This window comes from Carcharhinus amblyrhynchos, chromosome 19 (genome assembly GCF_965287045.1).
Source record: "Carcharhinus amblyrhynchos chromosome 19, sCarAmb.v2.hapA, whole genome shotgun sequence".
In the NCBI taxonomy this organism is placed as follows: Eukaryota; Metazoa; Chordata; class Chondrichthyes; order Carcharhiniformes; family Carcharhinidae; genus Carcharhinus; species Carcharhinus amblyrhynchos.
The window spans coordinates 29,422,632-29,443,372 of record NC_137342.1 but is presented as its reverse complement, the minus strand read 5'-3'; the positions used below and the strand labels follow the sequence as shown (position 1 = coordinate 29,443,372).

Sequence of the window (20,741 nt, the reverse complement as noted above, 5' to 3'; positions counted from 1 at the left end):
TGTGCTGGAGATTCATTGTGCTTGGTAATGTATATCGACTTGTGTTAAATGGCATGAATTTTCAATGGATCAGCTGAATGGAACCTATGGGTGGGTTTGTTAAACAATTGGGAATACATCTGCTCTGTTTTCCAAATGGTATGGAAGGATTTGAGTCACAGTTGGCTAAGTTGTGAGGGCATGATTTTTGATGTGTTGCTAGATGCCTGATAGAAGCTAGGTGTTTTTAGAACTTATGAGCCTCGCAGAAGACTAGAAATAAAGAAATGTATCTTCTCCCCACAGATAATAGATGCATATAAAAATAGTTAATATCTTGTTGATTTAAAAGTTTTATCGACTAGTCAGTGGTTGAGGACTATTAAGTAAAGTTTATTTATAAGTCACAAGTAGGCTTACGTTCACACTGCAATGAAGTTATTGTGAAAATCCCCTGGTTGCCACACTCTGGTGCATGTTAGGTACACTGAGGAAGAATTTAGCATAGTCAGTTCACCTAACCTGCACAGCTGTGGACTCTGGGAGGAAACTGGAGCACCCAGAGGAAACCCATGCAGACACAGGAAGAACATGCAAACTCCACACAGACAGTGATCCAAGCTGAGAATTGAACCCAGATCTCTGGCACTGTGAGGCACCCGTGCTAAACACTGTGCCACTGTGTCGCCCTAATAAGGTAACCTTGGCCATCTGTACATTTTGGGACAATATGAATTATGCATTACTGGGAAGTGTCATTTTAAAATGTTGCACCAAAGAGTTGGAGCTTAATAATGACTTTGAGATGACTTTGCAGTTTTGCTTGTGTATTGGAAATCTGGGAAGAATCATCCAACAGAAGCTATATTGAAATAGTTGCATTTCTGATGAGGTAGACTGAATGTTGTGTGGAAAGGGGAGGCTTGATCACTAAAATGACCTTTTAATTGACCACAGGCAAGTAAAGTCACACCATATTTGTTCACAAATACAGTGGCTTTCTTAATTGCTACCAGCTGTAGGCTGTCTGCTGTGGCCATGGAAAGTAAGGATGAGAACCTATGTTCTAAGATTAGGAAAAGTAAAGCAAAACAAAGTGTCAAGACATGGCAAAAAGGATTGTTGTAGCAAAATATAAATCATTCTCTTGATTATAAATAGTTTCTACAGAAATTGGTAATGCCTTTGTTATTATTCACTGACAAGTGTAATGAAGTTAAAGTTAAGAACCAGTTGCATAAACTTGGCTAGTATTCTTTAAATTGAGAAGATTGAGGTGTGATCTAATTGAGGTGATTAGAATAATAAAAGGATTTGATATGATGGATAAAGATAAACTATTTTCTCTAAGGAAATACAGAACAGGGAAGTGTAATCTCAAAATTAAAGCAAAGCCATTCAGTAAATCATCAGACCAAACCTGACGCACTTTCACATACTGGGTAATAGAAATTTAGGATTCTGTTCCCCAAAAAGCCTGGACTTTTTGTCAATTGAAACATGAGAAAGCATCTAAAAGGCAAGTAAATGTGATTGAGGTACAGATTAACTATGATATAACAGAATGGCTTATGGGGCTGAATGGCCTACTTTTGTTCCTCTTGTGTATATTTGGAAATAAACTTTTATTATGCAGTTTCTGCCTGCCAATCTGTAATATTGGGTTTGTGAAGTAATGCTATTTTCTATAATTTGATAATTTTGTAGCTTTGTTGAGGAATTAATTGAAATTAGCAAATGTACTCCATATGTGAAGTTAAATGGCCAGAGATGCTGTCAAATGTTCTGTTTGCCACTTGTTGGTCAAAGTTGCTAGGCTTATTTGATTGAACTTCAGATTGTCTAATTTGTCTATTTTAGAATGTCTCTATAAGACCATAAGACATAGGAGTAGAATTAGGCCACGCAGCCTATTGAGTCTGCTCCACCACTCAATCATGGCTGATATTTTTCTCATCCCCATTCTCCTGCCTATTCCCCATAATCCCTGAACCCTTATCAATCAAGAACCTAAATATCTGTGTCTTAAAGACACTCAGTGACCTAGCCTCCTTAGCCGTCTGTGGCAAAGAGTTCCACAGATTCACCATTCTCTGGCTGAAGAAATTCCTCATTTCTGTTTTAAAGGGTCATCCCTTTAGCCTGAGGTTGTGCCCTCTGGTTCTATATTTTCCTACAAGTGGAAACATCCTCTCCACGTCCACTCTATTCAGGCCTCACAATATGCTGTAAGTTTCAATAAGATCCCCCCCCCCTCATCCTTCTAAAGTCCAACCAGTACAGACCCAGAGTCTCACCCATTCCTCATTTGACAAGCTCGAAACCATACTGTTTTCAAACATCATTGTTGTCTCTGTGCTAATGTAGGAAAAGCACTCGTGTTCTGAAATAAAACTAGAAAATGCTGGGAGTGCTCGGCTGGTTGAGCAGCGTATGTGGAGAAAGGGCAGTAGGGTTAATTTACCAGCTCAAACAAAATTCTGGCTTGCAATTATACAGCACCTTTCATGACCTCAGAACTTCCCAAAATGCTTTATAGCCTATCAAAGTAGTTTCTCTTTAAGTGTAGTCTTGTAAGTGTAGGCTTTTGACAGAAGCCAAAGGGTGGTTTTACAGGGTTGTTTTTCCAATTGGAGGCTTGCGACCAGCGGTGTGCCTCAGCGATCAGTGCTGGGTCCACTGTTATTTGTCATTTATATTAATGATTTGGATGAGAATATAGTAGGCATGGTTAGTAAGTTTGTAGATAAGATTGATAGCATAGTAGACAGTGAAGAAAGTTATTTCCAATTGCAACAGGATCTTGATCAATTGGGCCAGTGGGCTGACGAATGGTAGATGGAGTTTAATTTAGACAAATGTGAGGTGATGCATTTTGGTAGATTGAGCCAGGGCAGGACTTACTCAGTTAATGGTAGGACAGTGGGGAGAGTTATAGAACAAAGAGATCTAGGGGTACATGTTCATAGCTCTTTGAAAGTGAAATCACAAGTGGACAGAGCGGTGAAGAAGGAATTCAGCATGCTTGGTTTCATTGGTCAGAATATTGAATACAGGAGTTGGAACGTCTTGTTGAAATTGTACAAGACGTTGGTACGGCAACATTTGGAATACTGTGTGCAATTCTAGTCACCCTATTATAGAAAGGATGTTATTAAACTAGAAAGACTGCAGAAAATATTTACTAGGATGCTACCAGATCTTGATGGATTGAGTTATAAGGAGAGGCTGGATAGAATCGGACTTTTTTCTCTGGAGCATGGGAGGCTGAGGAGCGATCTTATATAGATTATAAAATAATCAGGGGCACAGGTCAGCTAGATAGTCAATATCTTTTCCCAAAGGTAGGGGACTCTCAAACTAGAGGGCATAGGTTTAAGGTGAGACGGGAGAAACACAAAAGTGTCCAGAAGGGCAGTTTTTTCACACAGGGTAGTGAGCATCTGGAACAAGTTTCCAGAGGTAGTGGTAGAGGTGAGTACAATTTTGTCTTTTTTAAAAAGCATTTAGATAGTTACATGGGTAAGATGTGTACAGATGGATATGGGCCAAATGCAGGCAATTGGGATTATCTTAGGAGTTTTTTAAAAAAAAGGCAGCATGGACAAGTTGGGCCGAAAAGGCCTGTTTCTGGGCTGTAAACCTCTATGATTCTATTTAGTCACTGGTAATGTAGAAAATAACTTTGTCAGAACAGAATTCTCTTTCTGACGTGTTCCTAACCGCATGGTACTTGTCAATTTTAACAGGAAACTCAGATTGTATGTTTACTATATTATTTTTTGGATTCAGTGGTCAGCAGAATTTTAAGAACTGCCAAAACTAAGATTGAACCCTATAAACTTAATTTTATTAAGATTTGATTGGCTAAAAGCTGCTTCAGTATACTCAACGTAAGATGCAAGTACATTAAACCATACCAAAGAGGATATATATACCTTATAAGTAAATGTTGCCATGAGGTGACATGTTCACCATAGTGACAGTTGTTGGTGACAGCATAATGAAATGCAATTCTTCCATTTGGTATCCTATGTCAGATAAGGAAGTGAAGTTGCTTTCACTTCTCCCTAATTTTTTTACACCCACACTCTACTCCATCAATTAAGCATTTCCACTTTGCATTTTGGCTGCCCTTGTAGTCTTGTTCAGAAGCTATCAGAGAATTTATGGATCTATACCATCAGTGATTTTGGTTGAAACTGCCCAATCTCATTTCATATAGAATTGTTGCGAGCAGACTTGTTTCATGGATTGAAATAAATGTTGGATGAACAAGTGTATGTATTCCCTCGATAATTTCTCCAGGATATTCTTTTAAATTTATGGATGTCATAATTTTACATAAATGAGATTATTTTACTGTCCATAGTTCCCTGAAATTTAATGGCACATTTTTCAATCATTATTATAGCTATTGACTTATAGCCTGGTCTTCAAAGCTGTGGCAACCTGCACGTCTGTGGTTAGGAACAATAACTGGTCTAAAAACAGTCCAGCTTGTTGATGATGTTGAAAACTTGTGTATACATGATGCAAATGCAGAATACCCAGCATTAAAGTTTATTTAATAATCTTACTCCCTACGTGTTTCGGGTACTTTGTATCCATAGCCACAGAAACTCATCTTTTTTGTTAGTTGCTTTTGCTTGCTTTTAGCTGTTTCAATTTAACATCTAGGCAAGTCCATTTACAATATACTTAAAATCCAACCAGATAAGTATAAAATATAAATTCAAACATGCATATCTCTTTATATATGAAATCTATGCTTTGGGTGAATTTTTTTTTATATAATGCACAAATTTATGTTTGCACTCAAAGAGCACATGATAGGTAAACCAATCTTTAGTATAGCAGAAATATTACAGGGTTTCCATCTTTGCTTTGGAGATTGTTACATTTTAAAAGCAGATATTTAAAACAGTGCTGTACAAAATGGGACGATAATTCTCAGTACTATATTGAAATTCCTACGAAAGCAATCTTTGAAAACTAATTTCCATTCCATTTTTGCTTTGAAACATGAGCATTCTTTGACACCAGTCCCACTTGTGCATCATTCACTATCAGCTGGTGCTGTGCATTCTGCCATTGAACCGTGAAAGCACCAGTTACTTGTTATGCATCCCTTTGGCTGAAGTTGTCAAATTATGTGTGGAAATATCTCCTTTTATTCTGAAGCAAAATGTACTGGGGTGTTGAGATGTAAATGAAGTCTTAGTAAAGTTAGTTTTACGAGCAGAGATATATTAGCAGTGTAGTATATTTTTACACAGGTACAATGTGGATGGGAATTAAGATGCACATTATTTGGTCAGCTTGCTTTAATATAAATTGTATTATTCCAGCTTTGTGAATTCTAGTAGACTTGGATGCAAGTTAATATTCAAAAACATGCTGAGAAATCTTATGAATGACTGCCTGTTAAGTCGCAGTCATGAACCATAGCAGATTACTACACATCCTTTCAACCCACTATATCTGTGTCAGCTCTTTGCTAACTGATACCACTACCTTGCTGTCTCTTGATGCTTCTTTGTGCTTGGCTTCAAGTATGGTCCAATTTGAGACTTGTGTATTTGCATTCCTACATTGATCAATTTGTCCACGCTCTCAGTTACTTCCATTGAGCATATACTCTCATTCTTGATTTTCTCTTCCAATATATATTGCCTCATACTTAAGCACTTAAATTGTATTAGTTACCAGTCTGCACATTCTGCTCAATTATGTTTTCCTAAAAACTTTTACAATCCTCTTTATTGTTTGCTGATCCTTCTATTTTTGTGCTGTTGACAGATTTCAACATTGCTCCCTGTATCAAAATTATCTGTATCAGAAACAAATGGGCTCAACATTGAATGCGGTTCATCACTGCAGTCTTCTCCAGCTCAAGCTTAACTTTGTTCCTTATCTGTTGATCAACTTATTTTTTATTCATGCTACTAAATTTTCTTTCCATATGCCTAGAGTTTTGTAATTTGCTTCTAAATACAATTTTGAGTTAACTGGTCCAGCATAATGCCTTGGGTTTAGGTATGGTGTGAGGTTGGGGAAAGATCACTGGATGATGATTGAGGGTTTGGATTGGGAAGCAACAACTTGAATTTATATTTGACTGTTAACATAATTAAATGTTTCAAGTGCTTCACTAATAAGCTTTAGGAAAACTGATATTGACCTGATAAAGGACAGCCTAGGATGACAGCAGGAAGCTTGTCAAAGGAGATCGATGTTAAGTTTTTTTTGGACGTGGAAAGTTTTGGGAGGGACCCTCAAAAAGTAAAGACCTTCTGAAAGAACCAGCAGCCATAATGAGGCAATGAGAGGGGAAAACATCAGCGGCAGAGAAATGCAGAGTTTAAGAACCGTTGTAAGATTGGAGGAGCCTCCAGAGACAGTGGGATAGGATCGTAGAGGGATTTATAAATGAGAATGTTTTGGTCTAGGGAGCAGAAAGTTAGGATAGGCCAATATGGATGGATGATCATCAGTTAGGACTTTGAGAGTTACAGGATCTGTGGGGGAGATTTGTGGCCCCTTTAGATTGCAAAATTGGAAACTAGCAAAACAATATTAATATTGAGACTGAATTGACAGACATATGTTCAAGGGTTTTGGCAACAAAGACATAACTGATCAGTGTAGAAATAGAAGTAAATGGTCTTGCTAATGTTAATGTATAAGATGTGGATCTTCACACATTGTGTTAGTGTAGAAGGAGTCCATTCAATCCATTAAGTCTGTACTGTCTTTGAAAGAGCATCTTGCCTTTTCCCTGTAACTTTGCACATTCTCTCTTTTCAGATAACCAACTTCCTTTTGAATAACTTGATCAAACTCGCCTCCTCCACTTTCAGGAGGTTTGGTCCACAGTTCATAATTCTTTTCTGCAGTTCATTTTTACTCCCTTTGCTAATTATTTTGAATTCCTTCCCCCTCATTCTTGATTCTTGAATGGGAATAATTTCTCTCTACACTGTCAGTACTCCTCAGCATCTTGAATACCTCTGTCAAGTCTACTCTCAATCATCTTCAATCAAGGAAAACAGTCCCAACTTTGAGTATATCCTCATAGCTATAATTCTTTATCCCTTGAATCAATATGATGAATTTCCTGTACTCTCTCCAATGTCTTCACATCCTTCCTCAAGTATAGCACCCAGAACTGGCCACAACACCAGGCCTAACTAGTGTCTTATACATGTTCAACATGACCATCTTGCATTTGTACTCAATGCCCCTATTAATAAAGCCAAAGCTACTATATGCTTTAAATGCTCTCTCAACATACCATGCCCTCAAAAACGTCTTGGTGTACATAATACACTGACGTCCCTCTGTTCCTGCGCCTCCTTTAGAGTTTTATCTTTTTTATACACCTTTTTAGAGTTTCATCCTTTCTGTCCATGTTCTTCCTGCCAAACTGAATTGCCGCATGCTTCGATAAAAGAAAATTGCTGTGGAGGCAGGAATCTGAAACAGAAATAGAAAATGCTGAGTCAAACTTCTTGAGCTTTGCTGGAGCCACATTCATCCAGTCAAGTGGAGTGTATTCTATCACCCTTCTGACTTGTGCTTTGTAGATGGTAAAGATGTTGGAAGTCAAAAAGTGAATCACTCACCCCAGAATCCCCAGCCTCTGACCTCCTCCTGGAGCCAGTTCAGTTTCTAGTCGAGTTATTAGCGATGGATTCAGCGATGGTCGTGCCATTGAAAATCGTGGGAAATGGTTGGATCGTCTTTTGCTGGAGATTGTCATTGCCTGGCATTAATGTGGTATGAATGTTACATGCCACTTATCACCCTAAGCCTGAATGTTGTCCACATCTCGCTGCATATGTATACCCGCTGCTTGAGTAACTGAGGAATTACGAGTGGTACTGAATTCATCTCTTCTGTCTGTGTTTGGACCAAGGATGTTAATAAGCCTTTGCTGTATCCAATGTCTTACCTTTCCTTGGACTATGGTGTGAATCTAATTGGTTGAAGACTGACACTTGTGATATCGAAACTCCAGAAAAAGCTCTGATAGATCATTCAGTTGACATGTCTGGCTAAAAATGATTACAAATGCTTCAGCCTTGCCTTTTGTAGTTATGTGCTTGGCTCCCATATTATTCAGGATGGAGATATTTGTGGTTGTGGAGTTGACTCCTCCAATTAGTTGGATTGTTTAATTAGCTTTTCATCTTTTAAAATATTTTATTTAGTATTTTTATTATATTTTTATTTAAATTTTATTATTTAAGCTAGTTCAATTATCTCTTCCATTCCTGACTGGACATGGCAGAACTGCAGAGCTTTGATTTGGTTCATTGCTTGTCAGATGGTCTAGCTCTGTCTATCACATGTTGCTTTTGCTACTTGCATGCAAGTAGTCCTGTGTTATTGCTTCACCAGGTTGGCAACTCATTTTTAGGTATGTCTGCTGATCCTAGCATGCCTTCTGACACTGTTCATCGAACAAGGTTTGTTCCCTTGGTTTGATGGTACTGTAAGAGTCAGGATATGAAGGGTTATGAGGCTACAGGTTGTGGTTGAATGCAATTCTGCTGTTGATGCCTATTTTTAACGTGCTGGATCTGTTGTATTGTCTATCCAATTAGTACAGCGTTAATGCCAATCAATATCAATTGTGTGCTTAGTGTTAAGATGGTTTTCACAGGGACTGTGCAGTCATCACTCTGTCGTGGTCTATGCTGTCGTGAACAGTATAAGTCCCTTGTCAGGCCCCACTTGGAGTACTGTGCGCAGTTCTGGTCGCCTCACTATAGGAAGGACGTAGAAGCTATTGAAAGGGTACAGAGGAGATTTACAAGGATGTTGCCTGGATTGGGAGGCATGCCTTATGAAGATAGGTTGAGGGAGCTGGGACTCTTCTCCCTGGAGAGACGAAGGTTGAGAGGCGACCTGATAGAGGTTTATAAAATGTTGAGATGAATAGATAGGGTGGATTCTCAGAGGCTATTTCCCCGGGTTGAAATGGTCGCTACGAGAGGACACAGATTTAAGGTGCAGGGAAGCAAGTACAGAGGTGATGTTAGGGGTAAGTTTTTCACTGAGGGTGGTGAGTGAATGGAATTGGCTGCCGTCAGTGGTGCTGGAGGCGAACTCACTGAGGTCTTTTAAAAGACTTCTGGATGCGTATATGGGATTTAATGGGATTGGGGTTATAGATAGGTCTGTGGATTGGTAGGTATTGATGTGATGGGTGCAACTTGTGGGCCGAAGGGCCTGTTTGTGCTGTAGTGTTCTATGAACAGATGTATCTGCTGCAGCTAGATGGGCAAAAACAAGGTCTAATAGATTTCTGCCCTAAGTTGCTTCCCTCATGACCTACCATAGGCCCTGTCTGGCTGATTATGTCCCTTAGTTTGGTCAGTAGTAGTGTTATTTCATCATTGTCCACCTGCCCAGAGTACGTTCTGTGCCCTTGCTAGTGGAATATAGTTCAATATGGACGATCGCTGATTCATCAGTTGAGGAAGTGTTCTCACATGTTTGACCTGATGCCATGAGATTTCATGAAGTACAGAGTTGATGTTGAGGATTTCCGGGACAACCTGCTGCCTCTGTTGGATCTGCCCTTCCAGTAGGTTAGGGAATACCAAGGAATCCGGTGCTGTTTGAGACATTGGCAGTAGAGGTATTCTTCTTCTACAAGTGTGATGAAGTTTGTAAGCAGGACTTTGAGGGTTGACAGGAAGAGGAGTGCCGTTGTCATTTCTGGTGCCCAGGTTGATGCTAGGTGGTCCCCTTTTTTTTTTGCCTCTTCTGTGGTGGGGTACAATGGATTTTCTTCCCCAAAGGAAATTAGAGAACCAGGTGGATTTTAATGACTAGTGTAGTTTCATTGCATCATTACTAAGAATAGTTTTTCATTCTCAATTTTTTTTAATTAATTGAACTTCTTTTCACCAGCTACCATATATATTTATGAAATACAGTTTTCCATATTGTATACTACTGATAGTCTCTTGCCAAAGCGATATTACCACAAACACAGTTGTGATTAGTCAGCAATTTCTATTGAATAACACTAGGTTAGTTGAATGAGAGATTTAGGAGTCATTAGATGGACTTCTTTGGGAGGAAAACCCTTTATAGAACTGACTGAAACAAATCTGGACAGTAGAACAAATTAAATATGCAGTTGTATTAACAAATATAGCAAAGCAAGTAATACGTTAAGAGCCTTGAAGCAGAATTCTTAAAAGTTAAGTGCTAGACCACGTACATGTGACTGACTTTAGCTCTTAAATAGATGTTTATTTTTTTGAAGAATATCATCTCAGGCCACTCCTATGCATCTCCTTGCAACTGGATCAACAGCAGCCTTGGTGGTATTCTAACTGAGGTGCAAAAAAGAAAGTGCAGAATAGGGGAGAAGTAGCAAAACCTTCCAAAAGTACAAGTGAAAACAATTAACAAGACATAGTAAATAGCTTGAGAAAAGCTGCATGTATAAACCTGATTGAAATTGAAGCGTTTGCAAGGAAATAGATAATTTGGTTTTGCTGTTCTGTCAAAGTGGTTGAAAGAAATGGTGTTACAAATTTGTTGAAGCTATGGATATTTTCTGTTTCATTTGCTTGCAGGTAACAGTGAAAAACGAAAACTTGGTACAGAAGAATTCCAGTTTAAAAAAATAAAGAAGAAAAAGAAAAAGAAACACAAGGAAGGTGAAAAACGAAAACAGCCCAAAATGTGCAGCAAATCCATCCAAACAATTTGTTCAGGGCTAATGTCAGAAATCAAAGAGCAGCAGGTGACTTCAATAGAAGATGGAAATCGGATAACCATTCTGTGTCAAGAAGATGGAGCATCTGAATGTGTGCCAGTGGAAAGCAGTCAGCTTCCCCTTAACTTGTGCAAGGACACCACTATTAAAAACAAAGGTTCACGACTGGATCTGTTGGAATTCAGGAGATTTATCCACATAGAAGACCAGCCTAATGGAGGAGCTTCAGTGGTGCATGCCTACATGGATGAACTCGCTTCCCTATCTCTTGCAGAGATGGAGAGATTTTCAGAAGAGTTTGTGAATCTAACGTTTAGTGAGAATAATAATTCTGCAGCCTATTATGTAATGGGTATTGTTCATGGAGCTGCTGCATACTTACCAGACTTCCTTGAGTACTTTGCTTATAGCTTTCCAAGTGCACCAGTGAAGATGGAGATCTTGGGAAAAAAGGATATAGAGACAACTACTATGTCAAACTTCAATGCTCAGGTAGGATGTATGTGTCTCTCTCAAAAGTCAATTCAATTAGTGACATCTGAGGAAGGGGTTGCAATGTTTATGCTTTCAGTTAAGGAATCATTAACTGATGAATTTGGTTTCTTGAATTATTTTTCCTTCTGTGCTAGATCGTGTGGAGGGTGGGGTGTTGGGGGTTGGTGGCAGCAAGTGCAGGCTACTGTACATTGAGTGAGAAATGGGAGATTTGTGTTCTCAAGGGATGGAATAGAACTTCCCACATGGGAAGTAGAAAAAAATCTAAGAATGCACACCACGTCTGAACAGCTTGAGTTGATAAACAAAAACATATAGGATGTGAACCGTATTAGCAAATTAATTAAATTAAGTTCCTCAAAAGTTAGGCCAAGCTTGGAGCATGGCATAAAGTTTAGGCTACAGCAATATAAAGGTACATGGAGACCTTTGAGATAATGCAGAGGAGAGAGCTGTCAGGTGTTGGAGCAAAAAGCTGAGGAGCTACAAAATAGAAGTGTTCTTCAATTCGTAAAAGGACATCCATGATTTAACTTGAGGTGTGTAAATTAAACCTAGAACTATACTTTAAGATGGACCAGCCAGATCTTGTAGTTTTGTGTTAAAATGCTGTACCTAGATTTAAGCAGACATAGCTTCAGCTGTGTGAAGACTACATTTAGTGATGATGAACAGGTTGCCAGCAGGAGAGGATTGATTCAACAAGTGATCTGGTACTGCATTGGGAAGATAGCGGGCTGGTAATCTTGAAAAATGAGATCAGATGAACTCTAAGCACTTCTTTATCTAAATTATATAGCTAGCTGGTGTAGCAGTTTATGCAAAATATTTGTTGTGTGAGTTGAAGAACTTGATTTGCTCTCATTTAGAGAGTATAGGAAGAAAATATTATTATTAATTACACTTTTTTTTAGGCTCCTGCATTTTAAAAGACGTATCCACCAGGCAGGGCCTGCAGCAGTTGGTGAGAGCCAAAAAGAGGAGAAAACGCTCATGATCTCGTCCTCTCAAATCTACCTGTTGTAGATACATCCGTATGACAGTATTGATGGGCGTGGCTGCCACTCAGTTCTTGCAGAGATAAAGTCCCATCTTCACACTGAGCATTCCCTCCATGTTGTCGTGCATCACTACCGGGATCAACTGAGAACAGGCCTAGCAGCTCATGAGGTGCTGTTAGCCATTAGTGGCAGTATTGTTTCAAATCACGATCTCTAACCAAAAGGCCTTGGCATTTCCTTCACTTTACCGTTACCATCAAGTCAGGGAACCAACCCTAGGTTAATGAGAACTGTAGGAGAACATGCCAGGAATAGCATAAGGCATAACTAAAAATTAGGTCACAATCTGATGTGCATGCTAAACAGTGGAAGCAGCTTGCTAACTGATCCCAGAGCCCACAGGTCAGATCATAACTCTGCAGTCTTGCCACGTTCAGTCATAAATGACGGTGGATAATTAAACAACTAGCCGGAGGAGGCCGCTCAAAGAAGTCCCCACCCTCGATGATGGGAGAGCTCGGCACATAAGTGCAAGAGACAAAGCTGAAGCATTTGCAGCCACCTTCAGCCATTGTTGCCGAATTGATGATCCATCTCAATCTCTTACTCAGGTTTCCATCTTCATATATGCCAGTTTTTAGACAATTCAGTTCAGTCCATGTGATATCAAAAAGTATTGAAAGCGTTGGATTGTCCCAGACAACATCCCAGCTTCAGAACTAGCCATGCCCTTAGCCATGGTGTTCAACTGCACCTCTAACACAATCTTCTATCCAGCAATATGGAAAATTGCCTAAATATGTCCTGACCTCCATAATGCAGGACAAATCTGAACTCGCAGTTACCATCCCATCAGTCTCTTTTTCTTCATCAACAGTAAGATGTTGTCTCTGGTACTACCAAGTGGCATTTAACTCAGTAACAACTTGCTCACTGCTTCATTTACATTTGTCCAGGGCACTCAGCTTTAGAACCCATTACAGTCCTGGTCCAAACATGAACAAAAGAGTTGTATTCCAAAGGTGACATTTGAGTTCCTTGCACTTGACATCAAGGCAACAGTTGACTGGGTGTGGCATCAGGGAACCTGAGAAAATTCTCCATTGGTTGCAGTCAAACCTAGCACAAAGGAAGAATATTGTAGTTGTTAGCAATCAATCATCCTAGCCCCAAACTTCATTGCAGGAATTTCCCAGCTATTAACCTTGGCCCAGCCATTTTCATCAGTGATCTTTCCTTCAAAATCATGGTCAAAAGTTGGGCTGTTCACTGATTAGCGTTCAGTACAACTCAGTACTACACATTTACAAAAGCAGTCTGTGCATAAAGACCTGATGTGGATATGCCGGCGTTGGACTGGGGTAAACACAGTAAAAAGTTTGACAACACCAGGTTTAAGTCCAACCAATTTATTTGATAGTAAACTCACTAGCTTTCGGGGTTTCCCTCTTCAGGTGAATGTCTGAGGCCAGAACTCTACCTCTACCCTGTCCATCCCCTTCATTATCTTATACGTCTCTATAAGATCCCCCCTCATCGTTCTAAACTCCAATGAGTACAGACCCAGTCTGTTTAGTCTCTCTTCATAGTCCAACCCCCTCATCTCTGGTATCAGCCTAGTGAACCTCCTCTGCACTCTCCAAGGCCAAAATATCCTTGTGCAAGTGTGACGACCAAAACTGCACACAGTACTCCAGCTGCGGCCTCACCAGTGCCCTATGCAGTTGCACCAAGACCTCCCTGCTTTTATATTCTATCCCCCTCGCTATAAAGGCCAGCATCCCATTCGTCTTCTTGATCACCTGCTGCACCTGCAGACTGGGTTTTTGCGATTCATGCACAAGGACACCCAGGTCCCTCTGCACCGTAGCATGCTGCAGCTTTTCGCCGTTTAAATAGTAATCCCTCCCACTATTATTTCTGCCAAAGTGGATAACCTCACACTTGCTAACATTGTACTCCATCTGCCAGGCCCTCGCCCACTCGCTCAGCCTATCTAGATCCCTCTGCAGACTTTCCACACCCTCCGCACAATTTGCTTTTCCACTCATCTTTGTGTCATCAGCAAATTTCGACACCCTACACTCAGCCCCCTCCTCCAGATCATCTATATAAATGGTAAATAGCTGAGGCCCCAGCACCGATCCCTGCGGCACTCCACTAGTTACCAACCGCCAATCAGAATAGCACCCATTGATACCAATTCTCTGCCTCCTATTAGACAACCAATCCTCTATCCACGCTAACACCTTACCCCCAACTCCATGCCCCCTAACCTTCTGAAGCAACCTTTTGTGCGGCACCTTATTGAACGCCTTTTGAAAATGCAAGTCCAGAGCCACCACAATGCAGTTGACTCCTAACATCCAATGAAATAGCTGAATAAATTACATGGTTGTCCACAAAGATGTCTTGCCATCACCAAGTCGAGACCATTTGGGATGGACAATAAATGCTGGCCTTGCCAGCAATTCCACATCCTGTAAATTAATAAAGAAAAAAATCATTAGCATGTGAAAGAGAAAAATAAGTTAATATTTCGGATGTAACCCTTTAGATATAAAAGAAGAGAATTGAGGAAGAAGTTATAAAATATTGGATGCATCCCAAGGTTTGTCATCACTGGAACCTGGGAAATGACAATATTGGGAGGGAGGGAGTGGATTTTATTTTTTATATATTAATTCATGGGATTTCCTTCCCTAAAGGACATTAGTGAACCAGATGGGTTTATCTGACAATCAACAATGGTTTCATGGTCATCAGTAGATTCTTAATTCCAGGTATATTTTATTGAATTCAAATTCCACCATCTGCTATGACGGCATTTAAACCCAGGCCTCCAGAACATTGGCTGAGAGTTTCTGGATTAAGTTAGTAATAATATCACTAGGCCATCATCTTCCCATTAACAAGAAGAACAGTTTGTACAAAGTTCCAGTAAATTTCACCATGCAAGTGTTTTGCATGTGTTAATGCTTTTAGACTTCAATCAGCCAAGAGTTTTCCCTTTATTCCATTGACTCCAGTTTTGGTAGGCTTCCTTGATGTCACACTTGGTCAAATACTGCCTTGATGTCAAGGGCAATTGCTCTTCCCTCGCCTTTGGATTTCAGCTCTTTTGTCAGTGATTGGATCAAAGCAGTAATAGGATCAGAAGCCGAGTAGCCTGGTGTAGCTTTATAGTACTGTTCGCAACATCTTTTATCACCTTGCTGATGCGGCAATTGGCTGAGTTAGATTTGTCCTGTTTTTGTGGACGGGATATGTCAGAGCAATTTTCCACATTGCAAGGCTTGATGGATTGAGTTATAAGGAGAGGCTGAATAGACTGGGACTTTTTTTCTCTGGAGCGTAGGAGGCTGAGGGGTGACCTTATAGAGTCTATAAAATAATGAGGGACATAGACAAGGTAGATAGTCAATATCTTTTCCCAAAGGTAGGGGAGTTTAAAACTACAGGTAGGTTTAAGGTGAGAGGGGAGATATAGAAAAGTGTCCAGAGGGGCACTTTTTTCACAGAGGGTGGTGAGTGTCTGGAACAAGCTGCCAGAGTAGTAGTAGAGGCAGGTGCAATTTTATCTTTTAAAAAGCCTTTAGATAGTTACATGGGTACGATGGGTATAGAGAGATAAGGGCCGAATGCGGGCAATTGAGATTCATTTTGGGGTTTTAAAAAAGGCCAGCATGGACAAGTTGGGCCGAAGGGCTTGTTTCCATGCTGTAAACCTCTATGACTCGAGGGCACATGCAAGTATTGTTGCTAGATTAAAACAGCTTGGTTTGGGGGACAGGGCTCTAGTTCGAATTCTAGCACATCAGTCTACAACAAGTTCTGTTGCTGGAATGTTGTCAGGGCTCAAGCATTGCAGTATCCAGTGTTTTCAGCACTTCTTAATATCAGCTGGATTGAATCAAATTGGCTAAAGACTGACATCTGTGATGCTGGGTGCTCAGGAGAAAGCCAGGATAGGTCATCCACTCAGCACTTCAGGCTCAAAATGGTTGCAAATGCTCCAACATTGTCTTTTGGCATAAACAATGCACATAGAGGTATGTGTGGAGTTGTTTAATTGTCCTCCACCAATTATGATTGCAGAGCTTGGATCTGGTCTGTTGGTTGTGAGATTGCTTAATTCCATCTGTTACTTGTTGCCACTATTTGGCATTCAAGTAGAACTGCATTGCAGTTTCACCAGGTTTTTAGGTATGCCTGTTGCTACTCCTGCACTCACCTCCCCTGAGGTATCCTCAAGGAAATGAAGCTATCCAACTGCAGCTGGGCGTTTGGGTCATGACTGCCACAGTGTGTCCACATGCCAGTGAACCTGCACACTGCATGTCTGGAAGTAAAACCACCTCCAGGCTCCTGTGTGCTTTGGCCCAGGGCCACGAGAGACCAAATTTCCATGTATCACCACGAGGAGACTTAACACATTTGGCTGCCTTTTTAGCATTGTTGTTAGACAGTGGTGTAGGTTGAAAATGAAAAGCAAACTGGCACACAAATGTGAAAAGCATGCTGTTTCACCCACACACTAGATTCACCACGTTGACCTGTTGGACACAACAGCGTACTTTGTTTTTTTATTGAAACCTTATTTGAGGACTGGATATTTGAGTTTAAAGAGGACACTGAAAAAGTTGGTGAAGTTTGTGGCTTGGTAGAGTTTCCATTTATTTTCCTTGGTACTGTTTTCTTGACAGGCAAGTACAGTCAACAAATTCTCACCCTTATCCCCACTTTAAAATTCCAGTTTTCACTCTCTCTTATACTATGCCCCCAAAAGAGAGTACCAAGGTAGAGTTATGCTATATATAAATAAGTATGTTTCTTGACTACTGAACATGCAAATTTATGTCACACTTGCCACCAGGATCATAGAACCATAGAACCCTACAGTGCAGAAAGAGGCCCTTCGGCCCATCGAGTCTGCACCAAACACAATCCCACCCAGGCCCTACCCACTAATCCCTCTAACCTACGCATCTCTAGGTATTAAGGGGCAATTTCTTAGCATGGCCAATCAACCTAACCCCCACATCTTTGGACTGCGGGAGGAAACTGGAGTACGGTGGGGGGGACCGTGCAGACATGAGGAGAACGTGCAAACTCCACACAGACAGTGACCCGTGCCGGGAATCGAACCCAGGACCCTGGAGCTGTGAAGCAGCAGTGCTAACCACTGTGCTACCGTACCGTCAATGTTTATACTACCAAAACAATTTTATTATAATTCATTCATGGGAGACGAGCATCACTAGCTGGCCAGCATTTTTCTCCCATCCCTGCCTTTGGAGGGCAGTTGAGAGTCAACCACATTGTTGTTGCTCAGGAGTCGCATGTAGTTAGACTGATATCTGATAAGGCAAGTACCAAATATTACTCTGCATTGAAACATACAAGTCAATTTCAAAAAGCTACAATTCAGAAAGGGGCAGTCAACAACCATTGCTAATGAACTAAAGCAACTCAGTGAAAGAAAGATCATTTAAATTCTTTTGATACTTGTTACTGAAAATTACATTTTTTTTTCAAAGGCAGGTTATTAAACTACCTAGATACAGTCTTCAAAGCTTATGGTGAGCATGTTGACGTTACCACAACTTACCTGCTATAACAGATGATAAAATTAACTGGTGATTCATTACGTAAAATCCAACCACCAGTGCCTCATTTTTGAAACCCAACAGTAGACCTATACTGTTTAAAGCAAGCAAACTTAAAATACATTTTCATGCATCCTGTTATAGCAAAATCAAGTCGTTTCGGGACATGTGCTCCAATTTACATATATGGACCAGATCTTTGAAACATTCCTGTTTCCAGTGATTCTTTGATCCCCATGACAAAACTATCCCAATTTAAGCAGAAACAATTTGGGAATCCCGTGGGCATAAAAAATGAACATTCAACAAATATAAAGGGATGCAGTGAAGTGGTATGTAGGTTGATAAATGCAGAGGATTAACAACATGTTAAGAATTTGTTAAACTACTCCAAATTGACAGTGTACTTAATACGTGTTAGGCAAATGGGCAGTCCTACTTTTCCAACTATAGGCAGCCACTTGTTTAAGCGGTCTGGTGTAAATTTTGGACATTCTTGTATTAGAAATCCATTTTTTAAAAATCCTCCTTTAGGCCTATTTTAGAAGACTGAGTTTGCAGATCCCAAAACACATTGCCGCATTAATAAATTATATTGGTGGTCATGTGGATATTGATGACACAGGTACAAAACGTAACAGATACAAAAAGTGTCAGGAGCTTAGGAGTTTTCCCAGAATGCAGACAGACACTATATAAGAGCTGCTCAGTTACTGTTAATAAACATCTACTGTGCTAGTCTTTGATCGCCAGTTATTGGAATTTCAACACATCTACCAAAAATAAACATTGAAGCAGCCAACAATGGTTCATTCCTCCAACGTTGAGTGCACCTTTTCACACAACTTGGCCATAATTTTTCCTCTTGCCAGCTCTGTTCCCTCCACAAATTTTTTTTATTAGTCATAAGTAAATTTACATTAACCCTGCAAGTTACTGTGAAAATCCCCTAGTCTCTGTACTCTGGCACCTGTTTGGGTACACTGAGGGAGAATTTAGCCAATACACCTAACCGGCATGTCTTTAAGACTGAGGGAGGAAACCAGAGCACCTGGAGAAAACCCACATAGACACAGAGAGAATGTGCAGACTCTGCACAATGACCCAAGCTGGGAAAGAAACATGATCCTGGTGCTGTGAAGCAGCAGTGCTAGCCTCTATGCCACCCTACATTCTGGGATCAATAGAAAATCACGGTAGGTAAAAGGCTTTAAGAAAGTAAGGTTTATTTATTAGTTACAAGTAAGCTTAAAAATCCCCTAGTCGCCACACTCCAGCACCTGTTGAGGTACAATGAGGAAGAATTTGGCATGGCCAGTGCACCCAACCAGCACATCTTCTGGACTGTGGGAGGAAATTGGAACACCCAGAGGAACCCCTCACAGACACGCAAAACATTCAGACTCCGCACAGACAGTGACCCAAGCTGGGAATCAAACCTGGGTCCCTGGTGCTTTGAGGCAGCAGTGCTAACCACTGTGCACCGTGCCGCCCACTTTACTAGAATAATTAGATGTTCACTGAAGTATGATGTAACTGCAAATGTGCATTGACAGAATGTTCCTCGTGCAAGTAAGAGTTTTTTAAAAATTCATTAATAGAATGCAAGTGCTATTGGCTGGGCCAACATTTATTGCCCATGCCTAATTGCCTTTGAACTGAGAGGCTTCGTAAGTCATTTCAGAGGGCAGTTAAGAGTCAACCACGTTGCTGTGGTTTTGGAGTTGCATGTAGGCCAGAACAGGTAAAGAAGGCAAATTTCCTTAAGGACATTAGTGAACTAGATAGGTTAGACTTTACGTTTTCATTGAATTCAAATCACCATCTACTATGGTAGAATTCAAACCAGAGTACCCAGAGCATTCCCTTGAGGCTCTGCATTACTCATTCAGTGACAATACCACTATGGTACTGCCTACCCCCAAGTAGCAATTGGGGAAGTCTGAGCCGCGGGCATTAAGAATTATAACACTTCAAAAGCACATGCAGTAAGATATCATGAAAGCTTATCTTTTAATTCATCCTAAGACATTGCCCTGAGTGTTAGGTGAAATACTGCAGAAGTTCAAAAAGGTGATCCACTGTCAACTTGAAGACAATTGCAGATCAGTAATAAATGCTGGCCTTGTCAGCACCATCCCAATCCCACAATTGTTTTTCTTAAAGAAAAACATCTACACATTTTTGCATCTTTTTTTCCATCTTTGATTTTGATAGATTGCCATGGTCCATAGAGATTTCAGGGTAAGTAGTTTGTAACCACATCTTTACTGTTAGGTTTTCTCATTATTTGGAAGAGGAAAGTATTTATTATGTTTTGGTGGGCTCCTTGATACTGCCCTAATAGCCGGTGGTAAATGTAGAAATGCCATTCTTTCATGACAGATCTGTACTCAATGAGCTAAATCAAGTAGAGACGTGAGAACAACGTTGTCTGTCTCAGCAGAGATGGGATGACATAGACAGGCTATATTGCTAAGGGGCAAGCAGCCCGTCTTGTTGATGGACTGGATACAATGAAATTAGTCTTGTTTTGGATCTAATCACTTGAATTACACAGTAAGTTTGACAAATGTTCAGAAAGGTAAACACGTAGGCCTGAGAAATATGGATACCTGCAATATGGAGGGGAAAAAAATCATGCCCCTGAACAGGAAGCCTGAGGGAATTGTGATATTCTAATAAGCTAAAGCTTATGTCAATGACAGGTTTACTTCCTCGCTGACTGGCCTCATAACCTTGATGAAACCACTTGTTTTCCATATTTGCTGGTTTAATGTCTGAATATTGTTTCAATTTTATTAGATTAATGATTGCAAAAATGACTAAAAATTATTTCTTTAGTATGAGCCTTATCTCTAAAGGTACTTTTAAAGATGGCTGCGTTATTTGATGTACTGCTCATAAATT

The 20,741-nt window shown here is 40.2% G+C and overlaps 1 protein-coding gene across 1 annotated transcript in view; it reads left to right on the top strand.

Moving 5' to 3' along the window:
- The window catches only part of LOC145355395 (lysine-specific demethylase RSBN1L-like), a 51,485-nt gene that overhangs the window by 3,813 nt on the left and 26,931 nt on the right, over nt 1–20,741 (top strand). The window contains exon 2 of the mRNA XM_080207445.1: nt 10,584–11,218. Coding sequence (XP_080063571.1) covers nt 10,584–11,218 — 635 coding nt within the window. The remainder of the gene's footprint in view (nt 1–10,583; nt 11,219–20,741) is intronic.